The sequence below is a fragment of the Neocloeon triangulifer genome, unplaced genomic scaffold (assembly GCF_031216515.1).
Source record: "Neocloeon triangulifer isolate White Clay Creek 2 clone unplaced genomic scaffold, ASM3121651v1 ptg000017l, whole genome shotgun sequence".
NCBI lineage: Eukaryota > Metazoa > Arthropoda > Insecta > Ephemeroptera > Baetidae > Neocloeon > Neocloeon triangulifer.
Genome location: NW_026775559.1, coordinates 508,032 through 533,734, shown reverse-complemented (window position 1 = coordinate 533,734; position 25,703 = coordinate 508,032). Strand labels below are relative to the sequence as shown.

At 37.1% G+C, this 25,703-nt stretch overlaps 1 protein-coding gene across 3 annotated transcripts in view; it reads left to right on the top strand.

The window, feature by feature from the left end:
• The window catches only part of LOC132203252 (zwei Ig domain protein zig-8-like), a 189,659-nt gene that overhangs the window by 147,703 nt on the left and 16,253 nt on the right, over positions 1-25,703 (top strand). For all 3 annotated transcript variants that reach the window (XM_059630891.1, XM_059630890.1, XM_059630892.1), the window contains 2 exons: positions 14,115-14,192; positions 14,541-14,673. In XM_059630891.1, the coding sequence (XP_059486874.1) occupies positions 14,115-14,192; positions 14,541-14,673 (211 nt within the window). The remainder of the gene's footprint in view (positions 1-14,114; positions 14,193-14,540; positions 14,674-25,703) is intronic.

Here is a 25,703-nt window from a genome sequence, read left to right as displayed (position 1 = left end):
TAAAATGAAGAAGTACACGACCGTGAAGGCTGAGATGTCTCCATCGCTCCGAGAACTAGTACAGACCCTTCCTTTCTTTCTGCAAAGAAGAACGACCGACCGGAGCGGCGTTATTATTAATAACTCGATGCATATTCATGTGGCGTTTCGTGGTTGGCAAGAGAAGTCTCTCCGAGTTTCGTTAAAGACCCGAGTAAAATAAATGTATGCAATCATTATGCTGGCACAAAAGGATGATGTATCGTATTAGCTCTTTACAAATGGAGAAATGCTGCGCGGCACCGTCGCTGATTACGACCAGACGAGAGATGAAAGAAACCGGCGGTGTAATTGTTATGTCGCGATTCGCCCGCGCGGATAACAAGCAAGCTCTTTTTTGTTAGTCGTTAAGCTCGTGTCATTATTTTTGATGATTAAAGGCGCGGCCGCCGGATTTAATTAAAATGAAATGTGGCCTTTGCCCTCGTAGCAAGTACATTATATATTAACTTTAATGCCACCGCTTTTTTCTTCCCGTCCGCTTTTTAAATGTAATTATACACCTGACCTGAACCGACTACTTTTTTCACCATCTGACTTTGCGCGATTCCACGGCACTGGTGACCGTTTTAATTAAAAATGTGCTGATTTCGCTTGGTTGATTTTTGAGCAGTAGATCGCTGATAATTTTTTTTCAATTAATTAATTAAACTATGTTGAAAAGGTCATTTTGATTATTTTAATTGGCTCAAATGCATTCTGACAATGGATTTTAGCAAGTTTTGATATAGTGGTTCAAGATGAAAAATTAAAAAAGGAAAGGAGTTTATCTAACACTTTTAACAAATATAATTTTTTTAAATTTTGAAACATATTTTGTTGAGAGATTTCATGGAATTTATTTTGCAATATTTTAATTTTTTCCACTATAATTTGTACTATAAATTTTCGCCTATTTCATTATTAAACAAGAATCTGATGTTCCTTAATATGGACAAAAATTATGTCATTGTTTTGAAAATCCGTGCCGTCATCAATACATCTACCAAAATTAGAAAATTAATCAAATTGTGCTTAATTTTATTTTAATTCCAATTTTAGAGTCAAATCACCTTGATTAAACAAAATTATTTTATATACTTTTTACTTTTCTGCTTATAAAAAAACTTTTTCAATAACAGAAGAAGAAAAAGTCTGATGGGAAAAGCAACACTTTACCAGTTTTGTTAATTATTATAGTTAAAAAATAAATACATGAAAACTACTACGTAAAGAACTTTTAATGATTCATTAATGTATTGAATTAAAAAAGTTTTTTAATATTTTAATTCGCAGAAACCAGGGTGTGACTTATATTACAAGAATTTACACTCAAGACATTGGAAGGTCTTATTTCATCTGCACCTTCCTTTAAACTTAGGATCCGCTAGCTCTGGTTGGGCGGAAAGTTTTAAAGTGAAACCGCACGCACTGCTTAGCTAATTATGTTGTGCTTTTAAATTATTTGATCCCTTTGTCTCCGCTTTCCCATTGTGAACTTGAGCGTTTGAAAGCAACGCAGTAGTCAAAGTTTGCCGACACTCACACACGTGAAAAGCGCTCTTTGCTCACTTGGCTGAAGGGTGTTCAACTGTGCGCGCACCGCACGCGTGGTTGTAATGTAATTCCAAAAGAAAATAAACAATGAAATGTGATTTATACGCCATCCATTGCCCGGAACGCCTTGAGGTTTTCACCCTGAGTGGAAAGACTGCGCAACTTTGGAAAGTAGAGCTCGGCACACCTGAGGACCTCTATGTGGAGTAATGGAATGCGGAGAACGATCCGTGCACTGACAAGGTCGCCAAAGCTTGCCGGATGTAAAATTTCTCATATGTATATTTCTAGTATTGTAATAGATTATTTCAAACTAATTTATACAAAGTTTCAATTAATATCCTTCGGCATATGAGAAAAAAGAATAAGAGGAAATTTGTTAAAACTCCAAGCATTTAAGCATTTTTAAATGCTTGAAAATCTATTAAAAAAGTATAATAAGGAGATAATTTTATTTAAAAACAAAATTAGAACATTTTTTCCTACAAATAACTTTAAAATATTCTAATTTATAATTTAAAAAATAACATCATGAAGCTCAGGAATAGGAGATGAAATTTCATGTTAAATGTAAATATTACCGTTAATCAATTCTTAATTTATTTATTTTTCAATTACATTTCTTTCCTACAAACGCAGTTTCCCTGCATGGAAGTTTTAATGCGACGCAGAGAACAAGTTGGCAGTTTGTTTAGCGGCTAATTGAATGCAACACAATGCAGACTCTCGCTGCTAATTTTCCAGCTCTCTTTGCTCATTCAGGTGAAAATACCACAGCGTGCTGATGCAGTCGAGAACTTCATTACGTTTGTGCCGTTTGTTGTTCAGATGGGAGTTTGTTCTTTCTTGCTGCATTATTCCCTCCGCTTTAATTGCTTCTGCCACTGCACCCTCTTATCGATTTATTTTCTCGTATTTCATCAACTAGCAATGCAAATGAGCGACGAGATCAGATCAAATGTTTTATTAATGAAATCATACAATCGTAAAAATGCAGAGAGCTTATTACCGATTTATTGCATTTACGTCATAAGAAAATTACATTAATTTCCCATCTGATCAGGAAACGGTTGATTTTTATGGGAAAAAGTAAGATTAGATATATAGCTTTAGGTTTTTTGATAATAAACTTCATCAAAAGAAAAAGCGCAAAAAGAAATCTCGTTATAGTGGAGTGCATTGCGGCGTGGAGATCAACCGCAGCACGGGAGTTTCTTAATTAAATGCACCAAAGGTACACGCCCGACAAACTTTATTGCAACGTCGAGGCCTCGATTTGCATGACTAATTTATGCAAACTAGTTTATTATAATTTAATGCACTGCCAGCAGAAAGCAGACTTCTTGTGCTTTTTCCTCGTCTTCTTCCAGCTCTTTCTAAATAATATACGCGCACTCTCATCTTAAATAAAGAGAGCAGCGGCACAGAAAATTATAGGGCGTGTAAATTGGCCGCGCCACCGGCTGCAAGTCGCGCCCTCTTATGTTGGCAAAGGGCAATTTGCGCGGCAAAACGCGCAGCCAGCCAGCTAATTACACTCCAAACCGCACCCGCCCACGCGGAAGAGTGGCTGAGCATTTTATGCAGAAAAAGTTTGAATGATAATCGAATCAACATTTTAAGCATCGGCGAATTTGATTTTGAACGCGGCCATCAAAAGTGACTTGGCCGCGCGTATTATTAGTCTGATTTGAGGGCGAGACAGCTGGGCAAAAGGGATCAAAAAGAGATTCCGCCCTGTCAGCCGCTGGCGATTCGATAGCGCGCGCGTGTAGTTGTGATAGCGGTGGGTGTGCGCGTGACGGCCAAAGGAGTCGACTAGCTAACGTCCAAAAATTGCGATTCCGGCCTAGACACGGACTGGATCAGACAAATTAATATTATATAATTCATCCATTGAAAGACCAAAATGTAGAAGAAGAAAATAATTTCGTAATGTGAAAAAAAAAATCAGTAAAAAGAATATTTTAATTTTTAAAGTTTCGGATGAAATTATGAATTTAAATATTAGATTTCTAAACAATAGTAAGCAGGTAAAATTGAAAATATATCTCGTCTCATGTTTGAGGTGCACTTTATTGCAGCCCAAAATATGTTATATTAGTCAAATTTGATACACTTACCTTCTTTTTTAACTTCGCATCTTTCCCTGCGAAATAATAAGTAGACCAAATCCCTCGAGGATTCCACGTCATGTAATTTTATCAGTCTCGTAAAATTGTAAGAAATAATATTAATTAAGCTAAAATAAATTATTGAAAAGAAAAATAACAAAGAACAGTGTGAATTATTGCACAGCCATCAATCACGGAATACCAAATTGCCTTTGGGTACAATAAATTTTCTTTGGTTTATTTTTCAACCCAAAAAAAAGCACCGGATTTTGGCAAAGGCGATAAAGCACCTGTCCGGCCCTGGTGCTTCCAACCTACCCATCAAACTGGCCGCTGGCGAAGTCGATGACGCTAACAAGACGCCTGTCAGAGTCTCGCTATCCTCAATGGCCGGGGTGCGAAAATAAAAGTGTCCGGCCCAGTCAAAATATGGATACAGAGAGACCCTTTCAGAAGTGAGAGGTGTCTGCCGAGCAATTTATTTATGAATTCGATAAAAGAGACATTTGTGCGTGTCATTGCCCCCCGGTCAAAGGGTGCTCTGTTTTGGGGTCGGCTTCCGTGATACACACACATACAGCTAGGGTTACTTCGCTCACCCGACGCTAAGTCTGTTTCGGATAATTGGTCTTGTTCGCACTCAATTAGGTGGTTTCGGAGCGCACAGACTGGGAAACAAAACATGTGTTCCGCTGCATCGAACAACTCTCTCATTTCGACCAGAGAGGGAAGCTAATTGCGTTTGCTCGCTGCCGCGGTTAGTGAAAATTTCGTTTTATTTCTGTGAGGGTCAAACTGTAACGCTCATTTCAACACCCTTAAAAATGCCTCATGTAGAACCTTCATGTGCGCCCATTAAAAACATTTATCTAGGCTAAAAAAAAGGGTTTTTTTTAAATCAAAATTTGTAAGATTGAAAATATGAATTTATCTTCTCTGTCTTGCATTGATGCAATTCCCAGTGAAGCATTTGGATCGCCCTCGTGTGGAAATAAATTAATGCACATAATTAAGATAATTTAAGGAATTTATAAAATAGTGTGCAATTAAAAAAAACAGTACAATAAAGCGATAAGTTGAAAATTATTAAAATGACAATAAACCCAATAAAAATAATGCATCATTTTCAAACAAATACTAAAAATACTTCTCCTCTAAACAATTTTTTTTTTTAGTTTTATTTCTCTTGGTAATTAATTAACGATAAATCCATAAAATTACTGTAAATTATGAAGAAATGAAATAAAAATTTTATTTTCGATGAACATGTTTGTTGTTAAATACTTTTCTTATGCGAAATTTGACACCGTTCCCTTCTGAAAGGAAACGTTCTTAAGTAGCCCGATGGGTATCTTGCGCTCCCCTCTCGCGGATTTTAATTGATTCCGATAGATGAATCTGAATCTAGATAGGCTGCCTTTCAATCAAATAGCGAACCCTTTCTCTCTCTCTCTCTCTTCTCTCTTTTTTACGATGCGGCAGCGGCAATTTCCAAGTGCACGCCTGAGGGGGCAAATTAAGTGCGACAGCAGCACCTTGCGGAGACCAATATCGCGCGTGCACACACATGACAACACAAGCCCATAAAGCCGAAAGGTGTTTTCCTGCCGCCTTTGTTGGTGGTGCCTTTCTCTCTTTCGATGGCGAAAAGATTGGGGGCCTCGCTCGCTCGACATGGCCATGAGCGATATTTCGTCTATGTCGTCGCGCGGCGGTTGAGAGGAAACGAGCCTCACTGTGTATTGATTAGGAAGGCACCACGGTTCGGCGCGATGACCCTGCCGTGGCACCGTGCCAAAAATACACAACTATTCGGCCGCCCCTATATTCACCGATGCACGCCCAAAAAAAGAATAAAATACACTGAATCGGCATAAGCGTGTTAAAACCGATCCGTCTGACACTGACACCTCACTTTTCCCTTTTTCCCTTATCTCCGTATTTAGCGCGCTCTTCCGCTCGGTTACTTTCCCTAATCTTTTTGTAATCGATTTTACGCGAGCCAAAAGTGGGAATGGTGTGTGTGTTTTTCCAAAGCCTCTCCAAGTATCTTAAGTGATTTCGTGTTCCATCTGGGATTTTCACATGGTGTTTTTTTGATGCGATCACCGCAACCGAACACACTTGAAAAATCCACTCTCTCTTTCTGGCGGTGGGGATTCTTTTTTACACCACCACGTCGAAAGTGACGCGGAAAGGTTGGATTGTTCGGAAGAAAAACTGCCGTGATCTTTGATTGGCCTGCTGGGCGAAGGAGACAGGCATTGATTTTTACTTTTATTCTTGCCGACGGCTAAGAAGTGCGTTTAATGCTCCTTACATTCGCCGCAAGAGAATAAGGAAGAGTCCACAAATATTTAATCAGCGTCTCGAGACGGAATTTTTTTTGTACAATTTATAAGCGAAAGTAAATTGAACGTCGGGGAATTCGAGCGAGTGAAAATAACATTGGAAAAGTTATTTTCCAATTAACTGGTTGATCAATATTTCTTCAGGGTTAATTAGTTTTGCGGCGAGCTAAAAATTAGCTGTTGGTGCTGGTGGAAGAAATTTGAAAAGTGGCTGGGCTGCCCGGGGCGCTTGATGAATGAACTTGTAGCAGATGTCTCACTCACTCGGCACTTCTCCTTAAAAGAGAGAGAGAGAGGCTATCTCTCTCACACCCTAGCAACGGGAAAAGACGAGGGCTAGTGCATCTGACTGGGGCGAAAGGCAACTCGTCGGCTGGAGCTTTGTCAAATTGGCCTATAATAAGCGTGTGTATGTGGATCAGCCAAAAGGCTGGCTGGTGTGCGCTCGAGGGATGTGGGCTCTTTGACTAGCACCTAAGCTGCAAAAGATAGCTGCTGATATAAAGAGAGCCGGTCGCCTCTGCGCCTCGTTTCGTGTGAAAGTTCCGGAAGAACAAAGAGACCGACAGGCTTTTCCAAATTAGCTACGCTAGTCCTTTGAAAATCAAATTAAGCGTGGGCGGGCTCAAAAATTGTAAAGAAGAAAAAAATTATTTAATTAAATTTAATAAACTACAATTCAATTTATAACAAGTGTTTTTACCTTTTTTTAGTATAATTTTATTCTTATAAAAATTTTAATAAATTTTTCATTATTAAACCTGTAGCACCAATTTATAAATAAACTACTCTCTTACATTAGATGAATAAATTTGCAATACAATTTTAAAACAAAAAATTTATTCTCACCGCTTTGAAAGTCTAGAAAGTTAAGATTTAAGCTATAATGCAACTTTTACAGCCCTTACTACTGTTCAACTTTTATTCTTAATAATTACCTAAAAATTTAAGAAGTCAAATTAACAATCTACTTGTCCTTCTTGCACGATTATTATAAGTATGCAACCTGCGTAGCAAACGTGCACGGCTTATTGCCTCTTGTCAAAAGTTGCAGGCGTCTGAGCTTCTCTTTTTATGAGCAGCAAACGGTCCTTATCTAGATTCACGTCATTTTCTTGAAGAAATATTGCCGGGCTTGAAATTAGAAATGCTTCGCCGACCAATGACCGGTCGTCGTCGCGAGTGAAAATACACAAGTGGTGTATTGATCTAAGCGGCGAGCGAGCAAGAAAGCGGCGGGTATGAGATTCGAGTTGATGATGACACAGTGCGCCACATAAAAAGCCGAAGATTGAAAGGACGAGGGAAATAGCTCTGCCGGCATGTACAGTAAAAAAGAAGTAAAACTTCGTTTTCTGACAGGTGCATAAAGCCGAGAGGGCATCGGGAAGAAATCTTTCATATAAATGCGACGTTCTACTCTTTTAGGGCGGCGGGGGAAAAAATCTGCAGACGCGGCACCGAACCAAAAGTGTCTCTAGATCTTTTTATAAGACTTTTACTAGGTAAACTATAAATCACGCTGATCCCCACTAATGTGCGTTTGATCATAATTGCCCAGTTTTACATTTCCTAAAAGACTAAATTGTCTTGATTGAATGCCTGAAATTAATTTCCAACATTAAGTTTATTTACCTTTGTACAAAATATAGTTCCTTTTGAAATTATAGTGGGAGATTCAGATTGCAATATTTTATCTAGGTGCAAAAAGGCGAACCGCAAATTATGTATATCAGCAGCACGCCCACTTGCTCGGGTGAGCAAAAAGCCGCAGCACTCTGTATCCACGTGCATGCCCGGGAAAGGTTAAATTATGGCTGCCAATGTAAGTCGTATATTTCTTTTTTCACCGGATTATCTTTTAGAATCTCTCGCTCGCTCATCCGCTGTCATGTATTACAAAACGCCCGGCGCGAAAATCAATAAATTTGTGCGGAAATTATTTATCGGAATTTCTTTAAAAACCTGTTTATTGCCGAGCAAAGCTCTTTCGCACCGCCCTATCAAATACGATACTACGCTACACAAGGCCAAGCACTTTTTGCTGCTTTGGGCGAATTTATATTTACAGGCTTTATTTTATCTCGTTTGAAATTCTCACTTTTTCATTTATTACAGCTTTTTTCAAATTTAAAATACCCTGTTATCAATTTTTTTTTTATCTTAAATTCTGTATTCAATCTAGTGAAAATTGTAAGAAAACTTTTGTGAGATGAAACAGTAATAAAAAGCACTTTTATTCCAGAGAAAATGGTCATTTTTAGAATGTAGAGAAAATGCCTTCTCCCATTAGCCGGGGCCGCCGGAGACGTGTTTTTAGCGCAAAATTTATTTTCCGGCTACGGAAGCCCTATAAATTTTTCTGTCAACATGTAGTGGACTTTTTCTCACCAACTGCAGTCGGCTCTATTTTCTTGCGCGTCACTTAAGAGAGTCTGAGGGTGTCTGGCCGTCTCGCAAACTTTTCCAACCCTTGGCCTCAACAACTATTTTAATCCTCGCGACTCTCTCTGACCGTTTTTTTTTTCATATATATTGCTAACGACCTTTCTTTTGGACCCGTCGGCAGACAGGCGAGTGAAATTTAATCAGGGTGTCGGCCGCCCCGTGCAGAATAGAATTGATGTTGTAAAATAATGAACGACTGGGCGGGCGTCTTTGCGTCTCGGCCGAATATTTTTCAACAAGTCTCCCGAACGAAAGAGCGTGTGTATAGGACGGAGGCGACGTCTTTCGCTCCCGTGATCTACGGCTCGATGGCTTTAAAATACAATTTGGTCCGTGGGCCTATAATTTATCGCTCTATTATTCGCATAAATCTTCCAGTGTTTGCGCCACCTTTGCCGTCGCCGGACTGGCCATAACTCATCGCCAACTGCTGGCACTTGCACTGAATAATTTCGTCAATCGCAAATTTTTTACTGCTTGCCAAGACCCGAGTCTTGGTGTGCGTGCTTAGCTTTTAATGCGACCTTTATTACCTTCAAAATCGATAAGAAGCTCTCTTTCCCCGGTGAATATTAAATTTTACTCGAATTTGATTCATTCCCTCCGTGTACCAGCGACGTACGAGAGCATTGTACGGCCCTAGATAAAGCTGGCAAATCGTGTTTTATTGAAATTATACATCGGTGGCAGAAATAGGCAGTCGCAAACGAGAACAATTTAATACTCTGATATATCCGAGCGCTTAAACTTTACCAGGAAAGGTTCATGTTCGGTGGAAATTTATTTCAGCTGGGGCTCGCAGCAGTTGTAGGTTTCGCAGTCAAAATATTTCGGATGCTTTTTGCGGTAACAAAAGTGTGGTTTGGTGAGGTCAATATGGCCATTTCGCATTAGTGATTAAGCTTCAAATATCAAAGTGCTATGTTGTGTTAAACTGATATCAAATGCTAGTTTTGTGACAAACCAAATTTCATTGTTCTGATTGTAAATAAAATTTGTTTATCAGTGGTTACTTTAGTTCCTTTATTTAATTTTTTAAAGAAGATAAAATGAAAATTATTTATTATTGTAATTTATTCGTCTAATTGTTAAGAAATATTTTTCATGTGGCAAAAAGTAATCCATTGATGGAGGAGGAAAACATCGAATTAATTGAAAACAATACGGCACCTTAAGAAATTTGCATTCTGATTAATTAACTTCCAAAATACTCCTTCCGCCGCAGTTAGCCTCGTTTGACTTTAAGTTTTTGTTCTCAAGAACAAACTGGCAACGATCAAAGGTTTTGCCATAATTGAACCTCGCAGTAAATATTTTTTTTTAAATTTATAGTCGTCGTTTAAAAGTAAGAATGAATTAAATACATTTATGATTTTTTTAAAATTTTACAAGACTTGTAAATTCTATTTTATCTGTAACAAAATTTTTTTTTAATTAATTTCAAAGTTACAATTGAGATGCATTTAATAAAAAAGGCTTATAATCAAGCTTAAAATAAAATTAACATTTTATAAGAAAAATTAGAAAAAAAATAAGACTTTTTTAAACTAATCCTTATGTTATAATTATAATATTAGTTTTGAAAACATTTCAGTTTCTATTATCGTAGTTATTCTCACAATGACTTTATGATTTTTGTTAAGATTTAAAAAAAAAATAATATTATAAATAGTATATCCTTATAAAATAAATTGGCAATTCTTAAAAGATCTCGAGCTTCACCATCTCTTTAGAGCCAAGAAATTCTTCCTTTAAAAATGAAAAGAACCGTCTCTCGTCATCGAGTCACAAAGAGACAACAAACAGCACACGTTTCCTGCGAGAGCAAAGGCAGAAATTAATTTCCGCTCTCTTTCCAAGGGTCTTTTTCTCGTGCATGTATCAAAAGCAGCAGAGAAAATGCTCTGTGCTGTGCGTCGAGTGCAAAATCAGGCCGAAAGCCAAAAAGTCCTCTCGCTCGACGCACATGTTGTATCATTTGATCAAAGCCATAAGCCGCCTCCAGAGCTGACCGCAATGATACTAATATTATTAACTGGCGGCCACTGCTGCTCTGAGGTCACGCGGGCGTCGCCGCTTCGCACCCGTATTATGCAAATGAGGGCAGTAAAATTATACAAGGGCCGAAACTAAATTGGCGCTAGTGTGTCATAAAGCACGCGTGGTGCGCGTCAACGCATTATTACATCAGCAAATTGCCCTTAAATACTCGCAGGATTATTGTCGCAGAGTTTCTCTGTGCGAGCCAAACAGTCTCGTGCACGTACCTGGGTGAGCGATAATGAAACCGGTGTTTGCCGGCTTAATTTGGCCGCCGCCGCCGTGCACACGGTTAAGGCGGATTCTGATTACGGCTTTGCGCCAAAGCCGGCGCGGAGAGAGCAAGCGAGTGACTGTCTGTCGGGGATTTGCTCCGTTTTGTCGCGTGACTGCTGCAGATTTGCGCCCGCTTGTCACTCACTCGTCACATTTCGCTTCGGATTTTCAGCTCACTTTTATTTTTACATCTTCTCCCTGTATTGAGAGCGTTTTGTTGCTTTTTTAGTTCCGTCGTGGCTTTTTATATAGCAAAATCCGTATTTTTTTCCAATCAAAAGGCGATTATTTCCGCTTGCAGCAATAACGCTGGCGGTTTTATGGCTTCATTTTTTATGCAAATGATTAATATTTAACTTTACAGCATAACTTATATAATTGCATAAATTTTTTAAACAACTACAATGATTAATTTAAATTTTTTTTTCACGTTATTTACATTTTAAAACTAGAATAATTGAGCCATAAATTTTAATAATTAGATCGGCCACTCTAAAAAAGAAAACTGATGGTTAATTTTATTATCATTGATCTTTTCTACCCCAGTGATAAAAAAAAATGCATTGAATAAAAACAATTGTTGGAAAGGAAACAAAATTTTTGGAGAAAACGGTAGCACCACTAAAGAAAACATTGCTAAAATTTCCAAGATCATGAAGATCCAAAAATAAAATTATTTTGGTTTACTCTTCCCAAATTTAAATATTAAAATTATGAAATTATCATTTTTAAGTTGTATTGAAGGCTGTGCATACTTTGAATTACAGCAATTAAAAAAAATGTATTTTTTTTTAAATTAATTTTATTTCTGCAACAATGTATAAGGTACAAGAAAAGTATCATTTCAATGTGAAAATTTTTATACATTTTTATTCCCACCTCTTAACCTGATTGTGTTGGAAAAGAAGTTTAATAATTAATAACCCATTCAGATAATGAAAACCTCCAACCCAGACCGTAAACGTTTGAAAATACAATGTTATTCCAGGCATAATAAAATTGGGGCATAAAAAAATCAACATTAGCTAAGAAATCATTTTCCTATAAATTTGGTTGAATTGATGGTTCGCTGAGTAGTTTGGAAGACAAATTTATTATCCTATTTTCATCGTCCTGCTCTTCTATGGGAATATTTGATTTGACTTGCGATCTTGTATGCAAAGGAGAAGTTTGCATTTGAATATGTGAAAGGTTGAAACATGACCGTTGATGGTCATGTTTATCTTTGCTCTGGAGGAGTTTCCATCCAGCTGCCGCAGTGTCTACGTTTGTATTTATGTAGCACAGCAGACAAATTGCTGATGTAAGTTTGCCGCGCGTACATCAATTGCCGCGTCTTGGCCACTGGCGCTCTCTCTCTCTCTCATAATGCAATGGTGTATGATACACAAACACACTGCCCCCTGCGCTATGTACTTGTATGTTAATATCGCAGAGAGCTTTCTCGGGGCGCCCCAAGGTTTATGAGTTCAAGAAGTGACGGTGGTATTGCCGCACGCGCTTTATGACTGGTCTTCAGCGTGCTCTCGACTTTATTAGCCGACAGTTTATCTTCTCGCAGCCAAGGACGCACCCTTTCCCTTTTCAATTAATTGTTTGCTCAAATTAATATTTGCGCTGCGAGAACGAGGCGCCGCCTGCACTGCCCCCGAGGCTCGTGCTAATTAGCTCCCTTTCATATCGCTCTTGACGCTTTTAAAGAAATATGAATTTAAGAAATTTCTTGCCAACTCAATCGATGAATATAACGCAGAGCTGAAATGGCCGTATAATGTGATAAAAAAATGGTAATTTTGTAATTGGTAAAATAGCCATGCTTATAAAAAATTATTGTTAAAAAATTGAACAAAACTTTCAAATAAATTTTACATTGACAATAATTTGCACAAAAACTTATATGTTTGGTATATTTTGTTCTTTTTTAATTCGAAGATTTTTGGTAAAAATATTTTCATGATGTTTTTCAAACCTTTTGAATTTAAAAATACCCTAAAACACATTTACGTATATACATATGTGCTGATATCTGTTATTTTGCTAGAAATCCGCAGCTATTACTAACTAAATACTTTAATCTGCTTTGAAAAGAAAGTTTAGCTAAATATATTAATTAATTGCTCGTTTCTAAACCTCAAACAACACCTTCTAATCTAAAATTGACAATAAAAATATTAAAGGTTTAAGGCTTTCAAAAATTTTAAATATTTTTTACTTTTTTGAGGCTCTGTCAAATGAGCTACAGGAATTTTTTACATGATGTATCAACTTCAACGGCCTTAGATTTTCTATCAAAATATGTTTTGATATTTTTCATTATAATTTCTTTCTTCAAAACCACCTTAGATAAGAACGTTCTTCAGTATATTCGCACTCAATTTGAGACATCTCAGTCGCGGATTTATTAAAAAATCCCGCTCCCAAGTGCATGCCTAGCAAAGTTTCCTTGAAAATGATCACCCATCGTGGTCTTGGGCAAAGTACACATGCTAAAAATTCAGTATCACATGCGAAGTTTGAGGTGGCGCGGGTGCGAAAGCTCGTTAGTCGGGATGCTGCGCTTCTCTCACTCTCATATCTCGCCTCGCAATTTGGCTGACACTCGCCAAACTTTGTGATGACTGCTGCTCGACGCGCGCATTTCGCCGGCGAAAGTGGAGCTAGAACATGATCTCTCACACTTGAACTTGTTAGGCGTCAGAATTAGAGCTATCTCGCCATAGTGGAGCGGCAGGCGCGCGCGACAGAGAAAGCGAGGGGACGAAATAACCTTGGTCACATGTGAACTTTGCTTTCTCTTGGGGGTTGTCTCTAATGTCAGTGAGTGCGGTAACGTCTCAAATCGTGAGTCGTGATGTTCTTTTGAAGGAGAGAAAAGGATTCAGAGTGCAGAAAAATTTGCCACACCTTCTTTAAAGCGATTTATTTTTTGTTAGATCTTTTTGTCTGTAAATATCGTCATAGATTTCCTTTTCTCACCAACTCGATAAATTATTGAAATGGGAAAATTTCAAAAAATAAATTGTAAAGTTGTAATTAAAAAACCAAATAACAAATAAATGATAAAATGCTCATCAGGGGTTTGTGTAGTTGTTTTATTTAACAGCTAGGCAGACCATTTCAGAGGATTTAATAGAAAAAAACTGTAGACTTTGATAAATTATCGCCGAAATTTTCTTATAAAATTATATAAATTATCAAATGAAGTTTCACTTTCCTCCAACAAAAAGCTGCCTTTCCAAAAAGGAAAGAGGCAGCGGTTAAATTTATGCCTGCAAAGTGCTGATCTCGCATGTTTTGTTATTTTCCACAGGTGTCATGGATCCGCAAACGTGACTTGCACATCCTGACTGCAGGCATTTACACGTACACGAGCGACGCCCGCTTTCAGGTAAGGACAAAAAATGTTTAATTACACGCCGGCAACTTTTGCGCCGCGGCTCTTTTGAATAATTCATCAGGGAGGGCCCCGACCGCGTCTGCTGTTTGCTACGGTTTTCGCTCTTTTTTTCCTAATGTTTTCAAAAGAGCCCGCACATGCACAAAAAGCGGCGGCAGCTTTATAATCCACAGCACTGCTCCCGCACGCTGGCCATGAATTTTTATTAATTTGAAAGGAACACCGCAAAACTTTTATTGCACCCCTCTTCACCCTCCCGACTCAAAGACTCCTTTTTGTTTCGCATTAAATTTTTTCCACTTTGCAAAGACGAGATTTTCATGCTCGGCGTGCTTTTAGGTCATGAGACCGGAAAGATCGGAAAATTGGACCCTGCAAGTCAAGTTTCCGCAACAAAGAGACGCCGGCATCTACGAATGCCAAGTCAACACAGAACCGAAGCTCAGCTTGGCTTTTAGGCTCAACGTAATTGGTGAGTAAATTTACAACGTTTTGTCATTTTTTCCTTTCAGGAAATTAAATGTTTGAATTTTAAGATGTTTAAAATAAATTATTAAAAAAAAATTATATATCAGCTAAATCAGATTATATAATCAAATAAATTATTTCGGTATTTTCTTATAGTTTTTTAATTTTTTTTCAATCAAACAAATTTAAATCCAAGTTATGCAGAGCTTCTTAACTTAGATCCACAATTAATAACTTGATTAGTGAGAGTTAAGTTGATATAAATACGTGAGCGTTTATATATGTATTTTTCTTTGAAAATGTCCAAAAAGCTCACTCGAAATTCAATCAAAAACGTACGTTCCTGGCATGCTGGGAAAATAATTGCCGAAGCAAATTAGTTTGTTGTACGTGGTATGCATTGTTTGGAATTCCACTCGTGAAATTCTGCTGTACGTTATATTCGCGAGCGTGGTACATCGGATTTTGCTCATATGCGCGAGTAAATACATATATCAAAATATACGCTAACGCATGATTTGTTGGCAAACGCAAGGAAATTAAACCGCAAACACGTCGCTATCGCGATTTCAATACGCCCTTTCAACTGAGATAGATGCGTGCAAGTGCCCTAGGGGGAGAGCGCGTGTTTAAAGCCGCCGTTCTGACGTGAATTTCTTTTGAAAGAACAGTCTTGATCGGTATGAAAAGCTTTTGAACGATCTCTTTAGCAAATTCAAAGAAAAAAGAGTGGCTGAGTGATAAAAAAGGCCGCCCTGTTAATTATGCAAAGTTCTTGAAGTTTTCCACCCATTGCTGCTGCGAAAGAGGTTTTTTGTCCATAAATTGTTATTTTTATGTAAGAAAATCAACATTATTGGTAAAATTAATCTTAAAATAGATTATTTTTATGACAACCATGAGATTAATTTTTTTAAAGACTCAAGCAGGTTAAAATATAATTTATTTGGTTATAAAATATTAACTATGAAATCAAAATTCTTTAACTGGTTTTAGCTTTTAAGTTTTGAATTTACAAATTCCTCATTGAAATCAATATATTTTTTTTTAAATTTAATTCTTAAAACAACTAGATATTTATTAAATAGGGTGCTTAGCCTGTCAATCTGCTCTAGAAACTGTTTGAGTCGCACTTCCGAACCCACCACCCTTATTGGCAATTAGTTATTCAGCGGGCTTGAGGATGTTGTATTGTTTGCATATGTCGGCACCTAATTTGCGGAGATGGATATACGTGATGCGGACGCAGAGAGAAAGCTACTTTGCGTAGTGTGTGTATTCGGTGCGCCCCTTTGGCCCCGGAAACGCGTATATGCAAATGAGCACCGCCGATTTTTCTCCCCGACCGCAAAGTTCATCAAGAGAGGGCGCGGCGTCTTTCATACACTGACGGCGAGATATTAATTTGAGTAGCGAAACCACGCGAGTGTCACGCTGAATCAAAAGAGCGCGAAAGACGCATTTTCGCCTCGTTTGGTACGAGAAACTTTTTAATTAGCAGCCAAATTAAATTAAGCCGGAAAGTCTTGCAAGTTGACGGGTCTCTCTCGCCGCTTGTGTTTCTCAAAAGTCCACGGAAAATATGCCAAATTAATTCAGAGCCGGGCAAATTAAAATTTTATTACGCTAAATTGCAGCCCTTGACGACAAGAGCTGGAGCTGCTCGGATATATTTCCCGGGCGCTGAGAGATATTGCGGGTTGCATATCATTTGCATTGCAGGCGGCGGCCAAGGCAATAAAAGTGTCTTGTGCACTTCTGCCGCACTTGCATATCGCCGCCAGCTTATATTCCCTTTTTCGCCGACTGAGAGAGTTATTATTTGCATACCTGAAATAACGGTTACACGCTTCGCAGATTTTCCAAAGCTCTTTGTTTGACTTTGCTCGTAAGAGGAGATTTGCTTTGTGGGTCACGAAAAGATGTTCCTCTATTTTAATGAAAGTTTTCTTCAAAAGTGGAATAATCTTGAAAAGTTTTTTTCATTCTGTTTGGCTAATTCGCAAAAAACAAGAAATATGAATAAACAAAAAGAAGCTGTGGATTTTACTTAACTTATTCAAAAACGAAATATTATTTTTTTCCAATTTTCTAAAAATTCATGAATTCAAAACCTGGATTAATTGTGTAGTGCAAGTATGAACATTTTTTCAAAATACTTTCCAAAAAAAATAAATATTTATATTGTAAAAAATATAAAATCTATTTAGTCCTGGCAATGATAATCAAATTAGTCTTATTGAGGCCGGCAAACGGAGAAACCAGAGACAGACAATACAATATTCATCAGACAGACAATGCGGAATGATTGAGACTAGCGAGAGCACTGCGGAGAGAGCCCCGCAAGTAAAATTCCACGCATTGTCGGTGGGCACTTGCACGCGGACAGTGATGGGTAATGCATATTTCATGAATACCATGTCCACCCGGTCGGTGCCTTTTGCATAGAGAGAGATGACAATGTCATATTCAGCGGGCAGTGCAAAGAAATTTACCAGAGACAAGAACATGAGCACTTTGATTCAATATTTAGGTGTTGATTTTTTTTATTTGATTTAATATTAATGTAGTGAACCATACAAAATTTAATTACAAAAAATAGATTAATTCAATTATAAGTAAATGAATTTATAAGGACTCGGAAGACAACAAAGAGTATTTTTTCTAATCGGATGCTGATATTATGAAGTATACCACTTTTTATATTTGTTGGCAATTTTAAAAAAGGTTTAGTTTTTTTACTATGCCAAATTAAATGTATAATATTAAAATTTTAAATTAAAGTACAGAAATATTACAAAATTTAAAAAAAAACAGTAATTATTTTAGTATATTTATTATTACTTCAAATACATTATTATTAACCTTAAGTATTATCATTATTAACTCTAAATTTACAACTAGATTTTTTTAATGTTTTTATTACAATAACTGTTCTTCTTTTTCAATTGTAATAAGGAATACATAGCCTCTAAAAACATCTTATTCCTATGAAAACTGATCAATTTTATTGAATAGGTCTTCAATTTGAAACTTGTTATTAATTAATATCACTGCTGCTTATAAATTACTTTGAGCAACTTCTTATTCACAAAAACTGCCAAAAAAAATTAAATTTTAATTATTCCCTAATATATGATGATCAGAATTTTTATATTTAATGACGCTGCAGTAGGAACAAATTATTAAAAAATAGCTTTCAATCATTCATTCGTGTATTTGTAAATGAAACCATACAATTTTCGTGTGTTGCACTGCCCTCATGATCACTCCGCCGAGGCAGCGGATAACTCGATGACGATGGAGCAATGATAAACAGGGTTGCGGCAAGTATTTCACTCTCATGAGTGCTTCCTTCCCGTTTGGTGCGGCCTACGCAATAATTGCTTTCGGTGCCCACCTCTGGTACATACGATTGCGGCTGCAGGGCGGGGGCAACACAGGTCGGTCGGAATTCAATGCGACCCCTGCATGGTAATTCCGTCTCGTAAATCCAATATTGTGTCCGTCTATTACCAAAAAGGGTCGCCGTTTTATTATTATGCACCGGTCGGGAAACTTCTCTTGCGTAGTATTTTCGTTGGAAAGATTTGTACTCTCTCGGTTTGGCGGCTCCTGATCGTCAGTTTACCTACGACCCCAAGTTGCCGCCTGTTTGACGTGCAGGAAATGGAAAAGTTTGCGCCCGGCGTCAAGGATGTGTGTTTGTGCGCGAGAGAGCCACGTTAGGACGACGACAGACACCCACACGGTGTCTGCGACTCGCTTTATGGAGATGCTCGAAGATTGCCTTCGAGACTGACCCGAAATGTCGATACTGCTGAATTTTGTCAACAAAAAAAGCTAACATTCAAGCAGTGAATTGGCAAAGACTTTCCTTTGCATTCAGTTTCTACTAATTAATAATGAACTTCAGAGGTTAAATTGATTCAATCTTCCTGGCAGTAAAGCTATACAAAATTGAAGCGCTTTCTGGTTTAGCCTTTTTTTACATCTTTAAAGAGTATCAAATTTTAGCTGACCAAGAAATTGAGAATCAAATAATTAAAAACAACAGCTCATTTAAGAAGATCACATTGATTTGGGTGATGATTGAAAATCTTTTAGTATCAAATTTGTTGAGATTCGTGGAGCAATGCAATATATCTTGCATTTTACTATGTAATTGAAGTTGTAAATTCTTTTCTTCTTTGATAAACAATTTTTATTTTTTATTATGCAAGTATGGAAGTATCGCGTGCACTGATCAGCAGGTTGATTTGACTTTTTTAAATAATTTTATAGCGTGAAACTGTAACTTAAAATAATCAAAATAGTACATTTAAACAAGTGGAGACGAATTTTCAGATCTTTTTGAGCGATATACTTATTCTGAAGAACTAAATCAGGTTGCAAATTATTTTCGCTTGTTGTTTATTTTCCCTCCATAAATTAATAATTTTTTTATCGTGAATCTTTTTCATTTCATCTTACATAACATTTATCAAATTTTTGAAAAGCAAAAATGTGGATGTAATTTTTTTATCTTTAAATTTCTTTTTGAAATTCCATTTAGATATTGAGACGTTTCTGATGCCGTAAATTTCTTAGTTTTTACCTATGATAAATTATGTTAACTTATTTCTTGCATTACGATGATGATTAACTTTTGTTAAAAAAAAATCATTCAAAGTCGAATTTTTTCTTCTTTCTGCAAGCTGAATTGCGAAATGCGTTGGCTTCGTTTGCAACTTGTAATGCTTTTGAACAAAAGTGATAACTCGTTTGAAAACCCATCTGCACGACGAGAACACCTCCACCGGCTCCACCATAAAGTGTCCACATCCAGCAGAAGCTTGCGTAGTATTTTCCATCCATTCAACTGATTCTCGCCGTGCACACTGCAATTTATTCGCAATGCAAATCGCTCCAGCTGAGCTGCAATAAACATAAATTTGCCTCCGAGACGGACGGCGCAGCAAGAAGACGAACTCATAATCAGGGAAGGGTGCATAAAACGCTTGGCCTACTTTTCCGACAAAATTTATTCCCAATAAAAAACAAGAAAAGCTTCTTTTGGGACGCACGCGTGATTCGCAGGTTGCATAACGATGAGTCGCTGCAGAAATAAAAATCTCATCCGTAGGCCTGAAAGCAAAGTTGGTAGGCGGATATTTTGCGCCTAAAAATTTACACAGCATTCCAAACAAGCAAGTTTTACGACTCAATAACATTACATGGCTGCGGAAGAAGTTTATAAGAGATATGATAAATATTCAAGTAGCGGCACAAGATGCGCGCGCGCGAATTTTTTATTCAAATGTATGTGTGTAACTTGTTCACTACTATACTTCGCCTTTTTATTGCACGGAGAGAGAGAGAAAAAGTTTTATTGATAACTGCTGCTTAAATGTAAATCCCGATGAAATATTCATGCTCGATGATTTCATTGTAGGAATGAATTTTGGCCAACGTCTGCCAATAAATATTGAGTCTCAATATCGTGCGCTTGGTAAATAACCCCGCCTCGTCGAGAAAGAGACGTTTTGTGCTCCGGCTATGCCCGGGCAATTTGCTCTCTCGCTCGTCGTTTTTTTCCATAATAAATATTTCATGAAATTTCGTCTGCCGTAAAACGCCAACTTTTAAACTTACGTCCCGATGCCAAAAAGAAGCACCAAACTTTTTGTCCTCGCTTGTAATATGCAAAGTTGGCTCCACGTCCATATAAAGCGAGGCGCAAATATTTCTCAACAATCTCCCTACATGCACTTTCGTGACAAATTTCTTGCCGCGGCGGTAAATTATATGCTCCACTCGACCGTGTTCAAACTCATTTACGCCGCTTAATTTACGACTGCCAGATATGCAAATTTCCGCATCTCCATCTAAAGGGATTAACAAATGTAAGCGCGTGACGTATATTTAAAAAAATCACCTGCTTCTTTTCTGCCAAACTGAAAAGTTTCGAGAAAATGGAGGCGACTCGTGCAGGCAATTCATTATTGCTTGGAAAATGCGAGGGGATCGACTCGCTTTGTCTTCCCGGCGGCACCATCGGATCCCAATAAAATCCGTTCATTAGAAGGGAAATGAGAGTTGATCACTTTCTTTTCTCTGCGGCCTCTCAATCCGAGTTTAATCACCATCAGACGGCTTCTTGAAAAGTGTAATTAAAATTTTAATCATCGCCCCCACTCTTCTCGGGAATGTCTTCTTTATAATTCCTTTTGCTTTAGAGCTTTGCGCCTTCAGCGAAAGGCTTCACGCTCATATTAAAATTTTAAGGGAAATCGTATTTGGGTTGACCTTTTAAGAAGATTTTCCAACGCAGAAAGGCTTCTAGTTTTTAATTAGCAAGATTTGATTACAGTTACGAACAATAACTCCATTGTTCCTTCACATCAAAAGTGAAATACTTTCTTCTTTAATGATGCTCCTAAAAGTCTTAAAAAATATAAAACGGCGCTATTTGTTCAAAAAAAATATTGTAAAAAATATATTTTATTGCATCCCATATAGTAACTGATGTAGTAACTAAAACAAAAATATAGGTTAGCTTAGAATCTTTGTTCAAAAATTCAATGATTCCCCTTCAAACATTTTTTTTTAATTAATCATATTTTGTTTCAATCAGACAAATAACACAAAAATAATATGATTAAATATTTAGCGTACAGTTTCTCTTTGAGAATTAAATTTTTGCAATTGTTATGTTTTCAATCGGAAGATGAACTTTCAAGTGATCTTGAAGTTGAAGTTCCGTAGCACTTGTTCCCCCGCTAACTCGAGCCGTATTGTGTTTTCTCCGAGTGTACTTGTTATAAATTCAGCATACGTGTTTGGCTTCCACTCGAGACGTCTTAAAGTCGGTTGTTAGGAAAATCTTCTCCCGGGGCAATCCGAACTTCTTCCTTCCCTCAGCGTTCGAACGTATTGTGTTTTTATTGATGCGAAAAAAAGTTCACGCAGGTGCCTTATTTTGAGGGAGAATAAATAAAATGAACGTGGCATGTTCGCCAAAGTAGCGAACTTGCATGCAAACAGCAGCACCCAAAAGAAAGGACCTCCTTCCTGCACAACAAGTGCTCCTCTTTTTTATCTGGATATATAGGCCCGTAGACGTTTTCTCATCCTCCACCTGCCTAGGCTTCTGCTATCACGTGTTGTTCGCGTCTGTGAGAGAGAAACAACGCTTTTTCTTCGTCTGCAACAAAGTATATACAGTTGTGTCGGGAGTAGCAAAATAATCGCTTGCTCTGCACCAAAATAGTACGTCTCTTTTGTTTCTGGAGTATAATTTTTAAATTTTTTCAGAGGAAACAGATTTTGTGTATGTTTTGGTACAAATTTTTGTGCAGAGGGAAGAAAAGGAATCTGCTTTTTTATGACCACGTATCGCCCAAAAGGAGGTGCATGACTTCATAAATATTGCAAAAGGTCAGAATTTATGGCGCAAAAAGAGAAACACATAAAAGATTTATACTGGGAAAGCGCGCGCGCGGTTTGTAGCCGGCTGGGGACAAAATAAAATGTGTACATTCTGCGTTAACGTCACTTTGCGAAATTCCGATGGCCACTCAGCCTGAATTAGACGCTGCTCAGGGGCACGTCGTAACCCCATTTTGGACGTGTAATTCTGCAAATAAAATTTTGCTTCTGTTTACTCACCTCTATACTGCCTGGCACTCAAATAACTTATGCCACTGCACAGCTGAATAATAAAGACAAAAGAGTTAAGAAATGTTTTTAAAAGGTGTACTTGTTTTCAGCAAAGAAGCCAATGATTTCATTTTATTTGAGAAGTGATTCACTTTTATCTTTTATCGTTTGAGAGGTAAGCAAAATTGAGTATAAACACCTTCTTTAACTTGTTTCTTGAAAATTAATGTAAACCTGCTTATAGCTCAACAAACCTTTTTTTATGCTTTAACCTTTAAATTAAATCATCAATGTCAGAAGTATTATCAATTTTCACCAAAAAAGCCTATTTTGAGATTTGTGCACATTGTAGTTTGAAATTCAAATGATTTTAATATAAAATTCAAAAATTAACTTCAACTTTAATTTAAATTTTGTTAGAAGGTAGTTTATTTCCCCCTGACACTCGTATAAAACAAACGAGTCTTGACCTAGCCCATGGACGAAACTAAATTTTTCAACAGATAATTAATGTTGCTCCATGACACGTATTTTTTTCATTTAATCTTGGAGCAAGCGCTTAAGTGGCTTGTAGGAGGCGCCTCTCCTCTCTTTTTCTCTTGATTGGATTGGGGAGAAGGAGCGCCGGAGCGTCTAACCTCATTAAGAAGGCGAGGGTTTAGAAAGACGACTTCATCTTTTTAATCACAATGCGATTAGAATGTCAAAAAGTGTCATCACGCCGCCAGCCTCGGAGATAAAAAATAAAAATGAGATGCAGGTGAAATATCGAGCGGCAGAGAAAGCTCTTCTTTTTTGGCACATCAGCATCGACGACGGAAATTTCTATCGCCCATTTCGCAGACATCGCTTTTTCGCCAACGTGTATTATATAGACGTATGGAGTGTGCCGGCGTAATACACCAGCGGAAAAGTGCACGCTTCATTTAACCGCATACAAAAGAGAGGAGGAAGAGGCCGTGGGCATAAAAGTTGGTGCGGTGCCGAATATATATCGGCGCGGCGTGTTCATTTGACCAGGCCTTTTGTCTTGCAGCTGAAAATGATCACGACCATCTCTTCGACGCAAATTATACAGAAAGAAAGTTTGCCTTGTCTCTCGAATTTCTCTCCTTTTGCCCGCTTCTATATTATATACTTTTTTGTGTAAATTCATTCGAGCTTCCTTTTTCTTTCTTTCCCTCTCTGTCTTCTTATTCCGCTCCATTTGCCCAATATTCTCGCTCCCAATTTATATCTCCAACACTTTGAGAAAAGGGAGGAATATTATCATCGGGCGCTGGCAAGTTGTAGCTAATCAGTTGTCTTGAGCGGAAAAAAGAAAAGACGGCTCTCGCTTTCCCATGTATATTTCAATCTTTCTTTCTTTCTTCTTCCTCCGTGGAATTTATTCGAGCCCGTCGCGGCTCAGACTCGATGGCATAAATATGAAATTTTATGGCGTTTCTCTACCCGAGTCTTCTTTTTAATATTAATGTAGCTCTACCACACTACTTTTCACTTTGGTCTCCTCTCTCGGTGATGATGAGAATGATTATGCGCCCGCTGACATACTTTATTATTTTTTTATTCTTTTCTCTGAGGAAAATTTTTATGATTATTCATTTTTCTCCGTACGGGAGCTTTTCTCGGGTTTTGTCGGTGCATAAATTAATTAGTAGGCGCAGAGAGTCTTTAAACAAAGCTGTAATTTCATGACCCGGTGCGTTGTCAAACTCCGTTTTTTGCTCATTAGTGAGGCATTTCAAGTGCCTGGAAATTACTGTATAATATTTGTGGTGTTGCACTTAAACCCTTTGATGCAGGTTCAATTAGGATTAATGAGCACGGTGCGAAGCTAATATTTTATTTCTCTTTTCGCAGCTCACTCGAATTGCAACACAGTCTGCGCGCGATATTAATTTTAGATTACACGCTCTGCTGACTGTGAACCAGCGTTACCGCAGACGTAAATGAAATCCACTTGCAATTTGCTGATAATTTATGTCGCAAAATTAAATGCATTGCACGGGGTGAAAATCAAAATATGAATTGAAATTGCAAACCAAGAAAAGTAATTAGTAGCTCAGGTTTTCCTGGAATTGTGATGGAAAATCATAACGCAAAAAAAGATATAGAGCTACTAGTCTATAATAAATTACAGTAACACTATATATGTAAATTGACATGAAATATTATTCAGTGGTTACATTTCTACCCTACATTGCCCCACTTTGAGTCCGTCTTGCCTTTTCAACATTTTTTTTTTTTTTCAAAATATCTCTTTGTGTTGCATTATAAAGTAAAATCAATTAGATTGACCCAGTGTGTTTTTAATTTGATTTAAAAATCCTCGAGTCTACAAATAAAATTAATAATTTGACAGCCGAGGGACATTTATTTATTCTCTCACCGAATGTGTCACTTTACTAAGACTGGTAAAATTGTGATTCCGGAAATGGATCTTTGCCAATGCTGATTCAAAATTTTTAAAACCTAAAAAACAATTTCGATTTTGTATTAAATTTAAAAAAAAATTATTTGTGTTAAAAATTAATATAATATTTGGTACACTTTTATTAGCTGTATTTGTAATTTTTTTTTTGCAGTATTTCAATTTTAATGTTATAATTTTTGAGGGTGGCAAATTCAATATTTATGTGTAACAAAATTTTCTTACAAAAAATCCAACATTTGTAACAAAAAACTATAATTATTACCGTTCATATCATTTCACGGCACTAAATACTGTTAAAACAGATTTTTGTAAAAGCCGCCACAATTAAAAATTAATTAATCTTCAATATCTTAATGTTCTACACCTGCTGTGTTTACAAAAAAAAAATCAAAAACAGCTGGTGCTTTCGTTTAAATTTTTCTTGAACCTTTTTTAATTGAAAATTGATATAAAAAAGTCACCTTTTTTATACTTAAAAGACTATTATATTTCCTCAAATTTCTATTACCCTTTAATCCAAAATCGTTAAAATAAACTGTTTTTTTTACAATTGTTTAATTTTATAGTAAATTTATTTTTTACAATTCATATCTTTTGAATTCCATAAATTACTTGGGTTTTCTAGTTCCGAGTTTTATTGAAGGGATATATCTGGAAGAGACAATTTTGCCTTTCAAAAAGAAGAGTCTTGTAAAAGCACCAAGACCAAGCTCTTTCATAAATAATTCTCGTAGCTTTCTTTCTCTCTTGCGCGTTATGGAAACTCAATAACCGCAGCTCTATCTAACAACAGCGAAATACAAAACTGGCAGCGTCGCCTGAATTTACATGGGTATACTGGAAGCAAATATTTGCTTGGTGAAATTGAATTATTTACAGGCCCGAATCATGAAGCCAGGTCGAGTCTGGCTCTTCAGACTTGCGCGGGTGCGTTATTAAAATTTTTTATATTTATT